This window comes from Lissotriton vulgaris, chromosome 5 (assembly GCF_964263255.1).
Source record: "Lissotriton vulgaris chromosome 5, aLisVul1.2, whole genome shotgun sequence".
Classification (NCBI taxonomy): Eukaryota; Metazoa; Chordata; class Amphibia; order Caudata; family Salamandridae; genus Lissotriton; species Lissotriton vulgaris.
Genome location: NC_141693.1, coordinates 481,868,394 through 481,885,271, shown reverse-complemented (window position 1 = coordinate 481,885,271; position 16,878 = coordinate 481,868,394). Strand labels below are relative to the sequence as shown.

Genomic DNA, 16,878 nt, shown 5'->3' with positions numbered 1-16,878 from the left:
TTCACATGTTCCGGGCTTGTAGTGAGAAGCGTACATTCTGGGACATACTATATCATGACATTTCTCAAGCCACAGAGCCAATCGATGTCTCCACTGCACACAAGTGTATCCTGGGTTTATATCCTTGCCCTAAAAACAAAAAAGTCAAAACAAGATTTATAGATTTTTCATTAGCCAAACGAAGGGTGGCAACGAGATGGAAGTCCCCCATACCTCGTGAGTCAAACTATGGAGGGCTGAAGGGCTGAAGTCACTAGGTGAGTGCAGGCGGAGAGCATAGCATTCCATCAGGAAAGAAACAAGGCCTGAGAAAACAACTCTTGGCAACATACTGGGATGCAATCCTTCAGGATTTCATAGAACATGCCAAAGAGAACACCCGTCCGCCCTAGACCGAGAGTCCAATCAATTAATGCATGCAGAGAATGCTCATGGAGAAATTGTGGTCCATAAAGGTAAATGTGTAGTATAAGCCCAGTCAATTTTACTGCCCATATGCATACATATATCCCTTTTGCCTAAGCATTCCCACTATAGTAATGTCCTATTGGATCCTGCTATCTAATATATCTTCCTGGCTGGGAAGACAAATGACTGTGCCAACTACTTGAGGAGTTTCTAGGTGGTGGGTGGATGGGAGTTAAGTAAGTTCCTCTTTCTCTCTTCTTTTCCAGTTGAGAATATAAATAGGCAACATCCTTGTAAGCCAATTTTTTGCCTCAAATGATCCAACAATAAATGATCTTTAAAAGAGGGCATGGCACTTACTGATATATACATTGATAATGCATTGTGGTGCCCTTTCAAACGATATGCTCTGAATACAGTTACTTACCTGTAATTTCTGTGACTCCTGTTACATGGAATATTGTTGTTCTATACAAAATGCAAAATATTTCATTTATTTTAAAACACACCTTCCTCCTTACATGACAATAAGCAAGGTACAAAAACGTCTGGGACTGAATATGCTTTTACCTAGCGAGGCCTGTAAATAGTCTCTCCAAAGTGGTGCAGGTAAAAAGTCCTGCACCCCTTGACTATAATTCTTCTGTAACCAGAGCCAACCTCCTCATATCCTGGGATGAGGTGTATTATCCAAACTTTCTCATGTTGGAAAATTATCCAGTGAAGTTGCAGATTCAGACAAATATGGCCCAGGCCAGGCATTACAGCTTTTCCAAGCATTATGTTAATGTTGTGTGGTTTTGTTTTTGCATTTTTTGTGACTGAATTTGAGGCTCTGTGTGTCTGTACTTGTATGTATCATTTATATTTCTCTGACATCACATGTGTACTCCTGCTTGGATTTTGCTGATCTTGTATCACAGGGACGCTGTGGAGAGTGGGCTGAGATTCCTAGGTTTTCTTATAATGAGGAACGTGCTGAAACCAGAGACCACCCCTGTTATACACCTCCTGCGTAATGCAAACATCCGAACAGTGATGGTGACAGGTAAATAAATGGACCTCAAAGTAATTCACTCTCTGTTGCATTTTTAAGTGACCCATAGTTTAACATCTCACCAGGTCTATAAACAATTTGAAACTAAAATAAAACTCCTTCACATGGTCTGTACATATTCTTAATATAATACGTTAATTAAGAAGCACTTTAAACACTTTTTTATTTGTATTGATTCTGCTTCTTGTGAAATGTTTGTCCTATTAATCTGTTAGGGAGTCACGTACTAGGCATTGTTTGATATCTTGTGGTTGGCCCACTTAGAAGCACTTAGAACAACATCTCTGTTGCCCTGGAGTTGGGGGCATGTGTGTAATCATAGAGCCTTCAGACATAAACTAGAACCCCCCCAGACATCACTTCAGCACTAGGTTCAAGTTTTATTTTTCAGTCTTTTGAACCATAGCAACACAGTCCAAAACCTTCCTAATTAGAGAAATTGGAAGAACTTTTTTATGATTTTCCAGAAACTAAGGGGATTACTTGGCACTATGGCAGTAGACCAGAATAATATATTGTCATGCCCAGAACTTGCTATATCCAACTATTTCCTTGTATTTTTCAATCCAGAGCTTGAGTGTATACCTTCATCCCAGCATGTGCCTGCGATACCCACTATCTCAGCGACTTCAAAGCCATTGAATCATCACCTGAAAGGGAATTGTGATTCAGTTTCCAAATTGGAGAAAGGGCATATAAGAATACTGCAGTTCAGAAACTGCCATAAACATGCCCACTATTAAGTTCACCGCCTGCGCTACACAGAGCTCAAGGAAGAGCAGTAACAAAAATATAAACTAACTAGTGTCATTACAAAAAATTGACACATTGATGCCAACCACGTCAGGCAATCTGAAGACTTAGTGGTCAAACACAGGTATTAAACTTCTCAGTAAACCTTAACAAAAACAAGTCAGTCTCATTTATAGCCCTCACGTCTAATCCATGTTCCAAGGGGAAAATTGTGGTGCTATTCCCCTAAGGACCCCTTACCCCTTTTTTAAGGAAGTAACATGGCCATGCTGGCTCTCCAGCGAACCCAATGCTTTTTTAAGGTGTGATAATTGACAAAGGAAAGGATCGAGTAAGAGGGGGCAAAATAAGGAGGGAGGGAGGGCAGAAGGGAGAAAGAGTAGGAAGGTGTCCGCAGTGAACCCCATGCTTTTTTAATGTGTGATAATTGAGAGAGGAAAAGATCGAGTAAGAGGGGGCAAAATAAGGAGGGAGGTAGGGCAAGAAGAAGAAAGGGTAGGAAGGTGGGTTTGGGCCTCAGGACCACACACTCTAAACAGAACATGGCAAATCTAGGATGTTATTACAGAGGGAAAGCACATATCTTTGCCACTACCTTATGAGTCTTCCCAAATTTATAATATGTATCCTCAATAACTTCCTCTAAGTTTCTGTGCTACAAATGTAGCCCACGCCATCACCCGAGATGCCACAAACGTGACTTGAATTCATTATTACTCTACATGTCACAAATTGAACTTAATCTAAGTGCATTGGTGGCTGCCTTTACCTTAAAGGGAGCACCTTGGTTAGGTTAGAGCCGTGCTCCAAATGGAAAGAGGAAGAGTAAGTCTCATGCCCTCTGAAGTCATCACCTTTGTTGAACAGATTTCATTTAACCTCAACAAAGGCAGAACAGCTGCTTCCCTTGGGTCTCAAAATGGATTGTGCCTCTCAGCCTTTTTTATGAAGCAGTACATTAGTCTACAGTGCATGGCCCCTTCTGCAGGATAATTTTTAAAAAACCTAACCTCTTTCTTAATTTTGGTGAGTTTTGTGGGAAGTTCAAGGCTTTTTTCTTTTTGGTGAAGTGCTTGTCTGGTGGCTCTGACTTTGTACAACTTGCTGCACACCTTTTCTTTCTGCTACTTCGTCTCCAGATCCTTGAGCCTCCTGCTGATTAAGTTTGTCCACCTGTGGTTTCCTGATTTCAGTTAATAACTTGAATATGAAACTCAGTTGGGAGGTGGTCTTTTTAAGTTAGAAAAACAGTTCCCTGTTTGGATGGGGTATCTCGTGCCCCAAGTCCTTTGGCTTCTCCTCCCCTGCTGCTGTGGCAAGACTTGCACTCCTCATGGCTCCTCTCCCTTTCTCCAAAGTATGCTCCGTCACCTCATTTGTGTTGCCATGGTCAGGCCAATGGGAGTGCTCTGAACTCCTTCGGCTCATAGAGATCCCATATCCCTTATTTATGTCCCTTACTTTCATCCATCAGAAGAGCCAATTACATTGATCCAGTGAAAGGCCAGAATAAACTTTCACACATTAATGTATCACTCACCATGGGCCCATATCCATATTTAAATGTCCTTAATGTTTCGCTGGGGGTCAAGTTTTATTTTTCCTTGATCTGAATTAGTTTATGCCTAACTAATCTTCACAGATCAACACTCTTCATTTGGTCAATGGACCATTAGTCGAGTAGTTGATGGTGATATTAACACATTCATTAATTTATCTTATAACTTCTCAGTAAACAATCACAGACTCCAAGTAAGATTCAATAAATGTTATCTAATAATTCAATCAAAATAAACGCTCATTTGTACAGATTCACAGTACAAACTCCATCAACTTTCATGAGAGGGAAAATGTCATTTATCAAATAACATACACAAATGCATTCAACAATCTCAACGCATTAGGAGTGATAGATGAAGAGACAAAAGGACATAGTATATCATACTTTGCAATGAAAAATGTAAATTCACAACATAATTATATTTACCTAATAGTGGAATGGGAAACCTAACCCCTGGCCAGAAGGGTTAGTGGAGGTCACCTGATTAAGTCAGGTACAAAGACTATAGGACAGGTGCAGGATAGGTTTATATGTACTACACTTCTCTAGTACCCGACGCACCGGAGCACATCCCTCTCTCAAACTCTCCCTCCTCAATATTCTACAGCAAATCTTCAATCTAATCAGGCTGTCTTTCAGTATTGAATCTTTCCAGTCTGTTCTTCTCAGTAGCAGTTCCCGCCTATTCCTCACTCAGCATCAACGACTCTTCTTAGCATCAGCAGCTCAGCTCTCAGATTTTATCTTAACCTTAAGTCACTCAAATTATACCTTTTAATTTTGCATGTCCCACCCTCAAAGGGTGCAAATGTCTGAGAATCCTAAACTGTGATTGGGCTGGGGCAGGGGAGTTGTCATCACCTCATGCGGTCATCCCAAAATCCTTAACTAATTCTTTGTTTAGTAAACCCTTCCCACATTATTTCTTCAATTCTCATGACACTTCCTTTTCAGATACATCTCACACAATAGATAGATACAATTTTTATATCATTTCTTCAGTTGAGGATCCTTTTCCAAGCACTCGTCCTTGGGTTTTGGCAGACGATCAACATCTCGGTCAGCGCGTGATTCCAGGTCTTTAATGCGTAGACTCAACTTGTGTTACATTTCACCCGCCATCTTTCTTTCGGCTTAGCAAATCAGGTCCAAAATGTTCACTATTGACGAAAGAATCACAAACAGATGTTAATTTCGTAAATATGCTATTATCACTGTTTACCTCCCTCTTCTACTGTATCCCATGTTGTTTTCATCTTTGTTAGGCAAAGCATTAGCAGGGGAAAACTTCTTTTAAGATCCAGGCTAGCATATGCCAGGCATGTGGCACTTCGAGGCCTACAGTTAACAACTCTTTGTGCATGTGTGAGAGGTTTCCGCTCACGTGAGTTAATCACATGGTTACTTACGCAGGACGGGTTCGCACATGCGCAAAGCAATTTTTCAGTTTCTTCTGGATTTTAGTTACGCAGCAAGATAATCTTTGTTATTTGAGCAAGCAGAAAGCCTTTTCCCCATGTATGAATGTTGTATGTATGTTAATTTTCTTTCAAATCTCTATTCCTACTTGTTAGTACATGTTAACGAGAGGTTGATTTGAGCACATTTCTTTTCTTTGAATCCTAGCTCCATCAATCACCCCTCTGGCATTTTTGAGCCATCATAAGATACCCATCATTACCAATTTGCAATTAGATTTTAGTACCTACATTTATGTTTATATTTTCTTTATTTCTTTCCTTTATATTAACCTCATAGCTGCTATTACACATTCCTCCCCAGTGCTGCGCTGTCCATTAGAACTAGTGCTGAATGGACGTTCAATGGTCGTGCGCAGCACTGGGGAGGTAGTGCTGCCGTCGGCCAATGCACCGAGGCAGCACTTAAGGGGTTAATCCCTTTCATTCTACCATAAAGATTGTCTTTCACTTCTTTTAATTCAATTTCTTCCCATTTTCTCTTCCTTCCCATTCTTTTGTTCTTCATTTCAATCATTGACTTTGTCTTTAATTTTCTCTGGCAACATTTATAGGTCATTACTATCATTAATATCACTAAAGCTATTGAAATTATTGGTAATACTATTTTCCCTAATAAACTTTTTCAAAAGATGGAAAACCAATTACCTAATTTAGAAAGACTTTTACTAAATCTTTCCCATGCACCATCAACCTCCAGTTGGGTCAAATCATTATGAATCTTCGAAATATTCTTGATATATCCCTCAATACCTTTACTTTTATCTTGGATATATGTACAGCAGTTTTGAACTTTTAACATGCCCCATACTCCACCCTCTGTGGCCAGAAGAATATCAAGAGAAAGTCTAATTTGTAGAATCACAGATCTAATCGCACCCATTTCAGTATTGATCATCTAGAATCCTCCAGCGGTATCAGTTGATAATCGGTCAACCACAGTGGACAACATACGTGTTTTATGAGAATTTAATGTGACTCCAGCTGACCTTATCAATGCAACAAATATATCACCTACTATTTCTGTAAAACTTGCTCTCTTATTTCTTGTTAGTCCTTTACTTATGTCATTCTTTTAAATGTTCTTAGTAATGTGATATACCTTCGTGAATACAATGGCAATGTAACAACTGCCATACCATCTTGCAGGTAACGTGTAATAGGCATTTTCCTGCATACTTAATAAATTACTGGAAATACCGGATCAGTTCCTCCTCTTAGTCCCCATCCCCCATTAGTAGTAAGGTATGTTCACATTCACTAGTACCAATGAATATAATATTATACTCAGTTCTCAATCTATGACGACAGAGTTTCCCCATTTTTGCCAAGTCTAGGGGCATTGCAGCATGAGCCTCTCCTTTCTTATATTCTCATTCTAAAGAAGCCCATGGAGGTATATGGGACTTTTGCTCAACTGCTTTCCTTTATTTATTTATTTATTTATTTGAAAGTTTTATATAGCGCGAACAAGACCCTCAAGGGTATCAGAGCGCTTTACAGTAAATGTGTATAGGAAGGCCTTAAGCTTTCTTAGTGTGCTGATCTGAAAGTAGGCTCCCTTCTTTGCATTACTAATATGCTTCTGCATATTGAGGTTACAGTCCAAGGTTATACCCAGTGATGGAAATCCTCCCTTCTTTTCTTCTGCTGAATTCTGAAAATCTTTTTCTTCATCTCACAAAAGCAAGTTAAATTATTTCTATGCGTGTATGTTATGTCTGTAGGGTTCGTAGTTAAAAAGAATTCCCCCATAAACTCTGCAGTTTTAGCACTAATTACTGGATTCATATTTCTTCTAATAGAAATTTCAGAAAAGACCAAATCCATGTTACTATAGTAATATTGCAACTTACCAGTAACATAGATCAAACTAGTTAATACACTACGAGACACACCATAAGTTAGGGGAACGTGATGATAGGTCACACCCTCCGAGACAGACGTAGGTAGCTTCATGCAAACATAACAATCACTCAAATCCATCGTCTCCACATAGTGGTAGAGAAGTTTCGTGAATACATTTAATGGCGAATCACTGTTCGATTTGTCATGATAATATATACTCTTATCTGCTTGTGTTAATTCTGTAGTAGTAGCCTTCTTAGTAACCACATTTACTTTCTCACTCACATTTGTGTTATTCTTATTATTATGTATCATTAGAACAGGTAGTATAAGTGTTAATAACAACCACATCAATATTAGTATGGTAGCACTACATAGACAACACTTAACACACCGTTGTTTTAGGTTATATTTTGGATGTTCAGTCACTTTTACTTCTTCCATTTTAAATTTCTAAAACTAATTCTAAATGTAATTTCTTTATAATAAGCATCTAAACCCTCGTGCCTTTCTTTCAAGGTCCTCGTTCAATGTCTTTAATAGAATTCACCTTCATGTAAAAGGGAAGTCTTTCTTTAGGTGATCTCAATTCCCTTTCATCAGACCCTTCAAAAGTGCCACTTTTTGGTTCTTCATTTAGATCAAGATTTTCCAAATCTTCCAGAATGATGTAGGTCCACTTTGCAGCTTTCTACTTGGAACCTTTATTCTTTTTGATGACCTTAACGATTTTCTTCTTGTTTGTTCTTGTTCAGCCTGACTTGATACCTCATCTACTTGTTCTAATCTCGTCTCTGGTTTTCTACTTAGAATGTATCTCAGTCTTTTCACTTGGCCAGCAATCTTCTTTTCCAACTCTCTTTGTCTGTACTGCCCTTTCACCTTCTTCACCTATTTCAAGTGTCCTTTTAATTTCTCTTTCATTTTGTTTGGTTTGCCCTGAATTTCCTGCCTTTTCTTCTTCTTTTATTTGTTCTTTTTCTTGACTTTCTACTCTCTTCTCTTCTTCTGACTGACTCTGATCTAAATTTTCTCCAGCAAATTATTTTCCTTTCTCCAACTTGGCTGAATTTGAATGTTCAGTAATAATCTTTCCTACTTTTTCTTCTTGTAACTGAACCTGATCTGAGTCTCCGGCAATGTGTTCTTCTTCTATTGCTGGCTGGGCTGATCTGTGATTTCTGCAATGGATTCTTCTGGGTTTCTTTCACTTTGTTCTTGTCTTTCAAGTTCAAGCTCTCTTCTGGTCTTTACAGCAGTCTCTTCAGTCCCAGTAGCTGGTGCCCACACTATCTGACTCGTACTTAGTTGCTCATCGTCAATACGTACTTCAGAGTCTGATTCTCTGGTCTCTTCGACTTCACAACTCTCAGCTTCTGGTTCTTTCCTTTGTTCTACCAGTTGCTGCTTTGGTCGATCAGGTGGACTTGGGACTCTTTGAGTATGACTTACGTGGATCCAGTTCGGAATCCCAGCACGCTTTACCCCGGATGTATGACGTTACAACACATGCTTTTAGCACGCATGCCTTTAAAACGCGGTTTTTACATCGCAATCCGTTACAAGGCATAGCGCTTTGGGGTGCTGGATAGTGAAAAGTTTAATTTTCTATTCCAACTCCAGTCCCCGTGGACCCCAGGGAAGGTGTTGGATAGAAAATTAAACTTATTCCCTATCCTAGAGCGCCCTCCAGCGCAATGCGTTGTAATGGTTTGAGTTGTAATGCCTGCGTTGTAATGGTAGTGCGTTGTAAAAGTTGCGTTGTAAAGGTTGTTCATCCTTTATCCCTGTTGTCGTGACTAATATGACTTGATGTGGTTCTTTCCACCTAGGTTCTAAGCATGATTTCCTCACATGTTTCTTTATCACAACCTAGTCTCCAGGACAGAAATCATGAGCTTGATTTGGCTGTGCGTCATTTAGATCTTCTCCAATCTGGTGAGACCCAGAGCATACCAGATCAGCCAGTCCTTTGCAATAGTCCAATATTAAGTCATCAGTTATATTCATCAATTTGTTTCCAGGTATAAATGCTTGTCTCATTGCTCTTCCCATAAGGCTTTCATGAGGACTCAATCCTGTTCTTCGATCTGGAATGCTTCTAAGGCGCATCAATAGGCAAAGCATTAGGCCATTTCACTGAAGTGGATGCACACACTTTTCCTAACCGGGATTTTATTGTGCCATTGAGCTGTTCAACCATTCCAGAGGCTTCTGGTCGATAGGCACAATGAAAGCTGCTCAATTTTGAAAGCTTCACAAATTAGTGTATTGGGTCCTATCTGATTCTAAAGTGATTGGATGTCCGAACCTCTATATAAGTTCTCTTAACAGTAGTTTAGCAACTGTTAGGCTGTCTTTTCTTCTCGTTGGATAGGCTTCCATCCATCAAGAAAGGAGACAAACAATGACAAGGTGGCAACTCAATGAAGTCTAGTTGCAAGCTTGTGAATGGTCCTCCTCCTTTACCAATTTTACCCCAACTAACTACAGTGTTCCTTCCTGGGTTTTGCAATTGGCAAGTCAAGCACCTTTGGCAAAGGCTCTCTGCAACTATCCTGAACTTGGGATTAAACCACATTTGTCTGAACTGTCTGATCATGGCATCCCTCCCAACGTGTGCCACCCCATGATACACCCTAGCCATTTGTGACAACAAGCTATCTGGCATTATTGGTCTACCATCAGGACACACCCATACTTCATCATCAGCCCTTCTAATGGGACCTGTTTTGATCTATCGTTTCTGCCTCATCCTGTAATTGTCTAACTGCCTCCCATGTTTCAAAGGCAGAGAAAAGTATTTGTTGGCAATTGGTAACTTCCTTTTCCATCCCTCTGTTCAACTACATTGTATTTCTTGCACAAAATTGTGCCACTTGGTCTGCGTACTGATTACCTATTTTCACATAATAATTTCCTGACTTATGTGCGGCAAATTTGACCAGTACAATTTCTTTTGCCAATTGTAGTGCTTCCAATAATTCTTTAACATCTTTGTCATTTCATAAAGGAGATCCCGAAGAAGTCAGATATCCCCTTTGTAGCCACAATTGTCCAAAATCATGTACCACCCCAAACCCATATTGACTGTCCGTAAATATGGTTACTCTCAATTTTTTTCCAACTTTGCATGCCCTCGTTAATGCAAACAACTCAGCAATTTGGGCGGACTTGACTCCTCTTAGACATGAAGCTTCTATAATGCCTGACACAGTACATACAGCAAAACTGGACATCAGTTCTCCAGTTTCTCTTCTCAAACATGACCCAACAACAAACAGCACAAAATCTGATTCTTCTAAGGGAACGTAATCTCTATCACATCCAGAAAATCATGATCCACTTCTTCTTTCACCTCTTCACATTAAAAATCAGGCAACAAGGTTGCTGGATTCACCATGGTACATCTTATCATACTTACATTCTCAGCACCCAAGATTACTCTTTCATACTTAGTCAGCCGACTAGGGGTCAAATGTTGATTACGAGTCCTGGTTAAAAAGTTCTCAACTGAATGTGGCACATAAACTTTGACAGGATGTCTCATCACAATCGATTCACTTTGTTCCAAGCTCACACAAGTAGCAGCTACTGCTTTTAAACAGTCAGGTAATGCTGCAGCCACTGGGTCAAGGGTTGCAGAAAAGTATGCACACCCTTCTCTTTCACAGAAAAATAATGCAAATGCTTTTTTGTAATCTGGCATTCCTAAGGCCTAACACAAACAACTTTTCAGTTTTATGAATGCCTCGTCACTTTCATGATCTCATTCAATTGGATCTGTCATCTCTTTCCGTGTCAACCTTATTAAAGGTTTCGCCAGTAATGAGAATCCACTTATCCAATGGCGACAATATCCAACCACTCCCAAAAACATTTGCACTTCTTTCTTAGTTTTGGGCATACTTATTTGTCAAATCACTTTTATTCTTTCTGTGGTCACCATTCTGACTCCCTTCTCTATTTTATGTGCAAGATATTGAACTTCTTGTTTACAAAATTGTAATTTGTCTCGGGATACCTTGTGCACCTCTTCTGCCAAATGGTTCAGTAAAGCTATTGTGTCAGTGACACAAGCTTCCCTTGTCTTTGATGCCACCAATAGGTCATCAACGTATTGAACCAAAACTGAATTCCCTGGCATCACCAACGTCTCTAACCACTTTTTCAAAATTTGATTGAATATCAGTGGACTTTCTGTGTACCCTTGAGGAACTTGGTACCATGCCAAAACATGGTCCTCAAACCGTAAAGCAAAAAGATATTGGCTATCCGGGTGCAGTTGAATTGAGAAGAATGCGTGACACAAATCAATCACAGGATTCCAATGAGCATCCTGTGGTATCTGATAAAGAATCACTGCTAGGTTTGGTACTTCAGGACAACAAGGTATCACTATTTTATAAATTTTCCTCAAATCTTGTACTATTCTATATTTTCCACTAGGCTTCTTAAGTCCCATGATTGTCGAATTACAAGGACTGCCTAATATTTCTTTTAAGATTCCTTGTACAATCATCTGATCATTTACTTGGGCTATGGGGTGTTTGGATATATTGCACCTTCTTTTAGCATAACTTTGACCAGGTCTACTTCAGCCATTAGACCAATTTATGTCCCTGTAAAATCCCATACATCTGACCTCACTGTATCTCTCAACTCATTAGGCAAGTCTCTTTCAGTAAGAAGTGAAAGCATCTCATCCACTTCTGTTCCCTGTTTAGCTAGCATCATTTTAAATGCTATGTCCTCATCCGGTGTCTGGAATGCTACAGCATCAGGCGTACAAAAGATGGTGCAATTCATTTTGTACAATAGGTCCCTACCTAAAAGGTTTATTGGACTTAAGTCATATACCACAAATCAACGCATGTTTCTGAAGTTTCCGATATTCACTTCTATTGGTTTCGTGACCGGGGTCCTAATCTGTTTATTTGGAAATCATACAACTTGGATACTTTCTCCAGAGAGGGGTAGGTTTGGGATTTCTGCTGTTCTCACCATAGAACGGTTAGCACCAGTGTCCACTAGGAAAGTGATATCATTGCCCTCGACCTTCCCATCAATAAATGGACCTTACTGATCTACTGCCAAGGATGCGCCAAGCACGCACTCCTCCTCCCCATCAGGCACCGTCATTGCACCATTCCCAATTCATCCACATCACTCTGGATCCAAAGCTGTTGAACGGTCTGTGTATTCTTACCACTTTCTCCTCGGAATCCGGTGTTCACACTGTATCTCTGTACCTGAGCATTCACATTGTTGGGCAAAGGAGCTTAATGCACCTGTAACTGAGGAGTAACTAACTGCTGCTGTTGCTCACAAACATCCCATTCTGCATCTGTGGATTTAAAATTTGATTTTCCCCATCATTCTGTTGAAGGTTTCTACACTCATTCTTCCAATGTCCGAGCTATCCACACCCATGACAAGGATATTTCTTTCTCACTTCTTCACTACTCATTCTTCCTTTTCCTTTACTTTCATTCACATTTTGACCACTCTGATTCTGTCCATTCATCTGATTATCAATCTGGGAATTTGAATTTCCTTCTTGTCGTTCTGCTATCTTCACTTGAGCCCACATCATTTTCTCTTTTAACTTTTTATGCTTTGTATCAATGTCATCAATGCAGTATTTGACATACTTCAGAATGTCTTTGATTGGCTTGCTTTGCCAGCAGAGCATATGCTGCTGAGTCATCTGACTTATGTCTGATCTTAATCCATAGACAAATATGTATATACAAAATGTCCAATATCTTTAGCACCGATATTCTCAAATCCACTATACTGTTTAAACACCTGCAGTAACCTTTCGTAATAGGCATGCATTGATTCTTTGAGTTCTTGAGTTCTTCTGTCTATTTTAAACCAATTTGTTTCCTTAGGGGGAATTTTCCCTTTTAGAAACGTAATCACCTGATTGTACTTTTTCATTGCTTCCTCTGAAGGTGCTCCTGTTCTTGCATCTCTAAGATATTCTTTGGTTGGCCAATCAACTGCAATCTTACATTCTGTCCACAAATCTGTTGGTACCACTATATCAAACAAACCATCCAAATCTTTCAACAAAACCTTTGATACTTTAACAAATCTCTCCACTTGTTTGTACAATTCAACAGGTTTCTCTCTCAACCTCGGGAAGTCATTTGTAAAAGATAAAATATCCTGTCTGCTCCATGGAACATGAACATATCCACCACCTGGCACTTCTCTCATAGGACACATCTTTTCACCTGTTCCACTTCTATCATTGGAAATTCATATAACTCTTTAGCAATTGCCTCTTCTCTTTTCTTAGTCCATCTACTTCTCCAACGATCTATATCTCCCCATTTCTTTAAAAGTTGTATCAATTCCTTTATTTGCAATCTCCTACCTGACGCATTTAAGCTATCTAAATCCTTTTCGGTAAATTCTGTTCTATGGTGTTCTGTAGTAGTATCTATTCCAAATTCTAAGGCGACATCCGCTATCTTTTCATGCAAATTCTTTGCCCTCCAGGTTATACTCTTACATATGAATAACAACTCTTCATCTTCATATGAATCCAACCTGTCAAGACCTATTGTACCAATGATCATTTCTTCCAAATCCACCCTTAACTTACTTACATCCATAGATTTGTGTTTCTTCTTTTCTAATCCTTTTGCCCATTCCTCTAGATCTTCAGGAGAAAATCCAGCGGAACCCCTTGCCACTGAAGTAACAGTTAGTACTTTTCCTCTCACAATCGTGGGCGAAATTCTTTTTGGGGTTTCCGTCACACCTTCAATATTTGGGTGATCCATTAATGAGGCATTCAACTCACACTCACTAACTTGATTGTCTATCAGAATTATCTCCTTCCTAGCTTTATTCTGAGAAGGTGCCACAGTTTGGGATTTTGGTGTACCTCGTTTATCACCATACAATGGAATCACAGGACCAATCGTTACTGGTACGGTTAGTGCTTCCACATTTAAGCCTAATTGGTTCATCTTCTGAATTATCTCTACTTTGGTTTTGTTTAATGCATCCCTTTCTTTTTCTTGTGATGCTCGAATTACTGTTGGATCATATAGGACTTGTGGAACCAATGGAGTTCGCATCATCGGGGCACATGGAGCAGTATCTCTAGAACTTTCCTGATAAGGTGGAGGTCTCTTTATCAAAACGTCCTCTAATAATTCATCATCAGATTCATTACACCGTATCCCTGTGGTACCCATATGTTTCGTTTTCTCCTTGCATTTACTCCCTTCCTGTTCATCAACCACTAATACTGGATATAAACCCTCGGTTACTACAGCCCTTCTCCATCTTTTCATCTGATCTCCTTGATTGTCAAATGGGTATCTAGTCAAAATTCCTCTATTGATTCTCATACCTCCTCTATATTTCTCGTGCTCAAATGCCTCAACTTCCCATTCTTCCAGTGCCTCATACTGTGTTAACCTAGGATTTGGTTCAATTAATTCATCCTGTTTCTCAAATTCTGAAGAACTCTTATATTAAAAGTACCAATTTCTGGAAACGCTAAATAAAACACCATCATCTTTTGTATACTCCACCCAATTTTCCAACCATACACACATATGATATCCACTTTCCATCATCATATAGGAAGGCGGCGTATTAGGAGGTGGCATAAGAATTCCCTCCCTAGTTATTAGGCGCTTATCCTTCTTAAAGAAATTCTTGATCTTGTTAATAAACTTCATTTTCCTTTGTTCTGTTATTTAACTCACTTGTCAAACTCAAAACTCTTCTGTATTTTCAGTAAAATTATTATTCAACCCTCGCCCAATGCCTGCGCAACTCACACCAACAAACCTATCAGAGCTTACTACATATTTTCGTCTTTGCCCAATATCAGCACGCTACCGGTCTATTGACCAATCAGACCTTTCAATACACCCTCTTTGTCTGACCAATGCCAGTGCGGCTCTTGTGACGTCAGTATTACTCCTTCTACTGACCCTCCCTTTACAATCTGCAGTTTTCTCTCACCCGCTGTTTCAACCAATCAAGCACGGGCTCTCTGTGACTTCAGTACGGCTCCTGCTACTTACCCTCCCTTCACAAGGTATATACAACAATGTCTGTTTTCGTCTCTCATTATAAAATTCTTGTTAGTAACAACATAAAAACAGCGCTACTCTGTCTACTCCACTAAACCAAGGATAGTTTCTTCAGGTGCCACAAAAGAAAATTCCTTCTTGTCACTGCGAGTAAAAAACACGGTTTACTCTTCACTTAAGCTCGGGGAGGACCTGTTACTCCTCTAGGGATACTCCTCCTTTGTGTAAGGCCAAAGTTTCACAGGCGGGCCCTCTGCTATCAATCACCCTCTACTTTTATACAATATAGTCCCTACTTTAATACTGCTAGCCCTCCGTAGCTTCTCAGTATTAGGACAACAGACGAGTAAGCCAGGAGTAAGTCTGGCTGGCCAGGAGTAAGTTCCATCCTGGCCAGCCATCTTGGGGAGGTTGACAGGCTAGTCTCCACCCTCACCTAATCTATAAGACCTCTCCCTACCTAGCGCAGCGGTGACGCGCAGCGGTAGCCCCGTATACGCGCCGAAGAGGCGCCAAAGAGTAGCCAGTCTGCGCCAGTCAGCGGCACGGAAGCGGACGGGGGCGGACGGCTATTTACTTTTCCTTTTCCTGAGCTAGTGGCAATATGTGCCTTAGTATGCTCACGTATTCCAGCCCCGAGCTTCGTACTCTCCGTCCTCCGTGTGGCCGTTGCCATCATGTATTCCCAGGAGGGCGGGCTCTGAAGAAAGGGTGTAGCGCATGTGGTTGGCGCCTTCCTGATCGGAAATCACTTACACAGGTTAGCCCACCCACCCACCATCAATGTTTACTACTGAATACCAGATCCTTACCTGGCCACGCTCTAGACATTTGGAATATGTTACAGGATTCGAAGGTATCCTGTTTGTTCCTAACGGAAACTTGGTTGTCTGACTCTTCTTCCCCCGATTTGGCAAATGCCGTACCCTCCGCCTACAATATTTATAGGAAAGACAGGCCATCTGGTAGAGGGGGTGGAGTGGCTATCATAGTAAATAAGAACATAGCATGTCACACGTTCCCTGTAGATAATATACAGGGCAGTGAAGCCCTTGGCTTCACTCTCCAGCTCTCATCCTCCCAGGCTTGTACTGGTATTCTTGTTTACAGACCACCAGGCTCGGTGGGGCCGTTTTTAGAAGAACTGCAGGCAGCCTTATCGACTCCATGCCTTAGGTCTAATCATTGCCTTCTATTAGGTGACTTAAATATTCATATAGACAATAGTTCAGATCCGGACACTCAAAAACTGTTGGATATTACTTCCGTGCTAGGCCTATTTCCTTATGTGGCAGGACCGTCTCATAATAAAGGCCACACGTTGGACCAAATCTTTTCTACTCTTCCTATCTGTGTTCACCCTCCCATGCCAGTTTTGTGGTCAGATCATTTTCTCATCACTTTTTCCATCCCTGTCATGGCTTCATCACGGTCCAAAACTGCTGGGTCGTTAAAGCATCTCTCCAAACCTTTCCATCTTCTTTCTAGGGAGATGCTTTCAAATGCTTTAACAAACTTCCCTTGTCCCACCTCTGATAATGTAGAGGATTACATTGCTCTCTTTCACAACTGGCTCACAGATCGTCTAGAGAGCTTGGTTCCGGCCAAGAAACAAAATTCCGCCGATAAGAGGACATCTGCCCCTTGGTTTACCCCTCATTTAAAAAAAGCACGACAAGATCTTAAGAAAGCAGAAAGAGC

At 40.4% G+C, this 16,878-nt stretch overlaps 1 protein-coding gene across 5 annotated transcripts in view; it reads left to right on the top strand.

Moving 5' to 3' along the window:
* ATP13A2 (ATPase cation transporting 13A2) overlaps positions 1–16,878 on the top strand; it is an 831,233-nt gene that overhangs the window by 698,825 nt on the left and 115,530 nt on the right. For all 5 annotated transcript variants that reach the window (XM_086921931.1, XM_086921933.1, XM_086921932.1 and 2 more), the window contains one exon: positions 1,332–1,456. In XM_086921931.1, the coding sequence (XP_086778057.1) occupies positions 1,332–1,456 (125 nt within the window). The remainder of the gene's footprint in view (positions 1–1,331; positions 1,457–16,878) is intronic.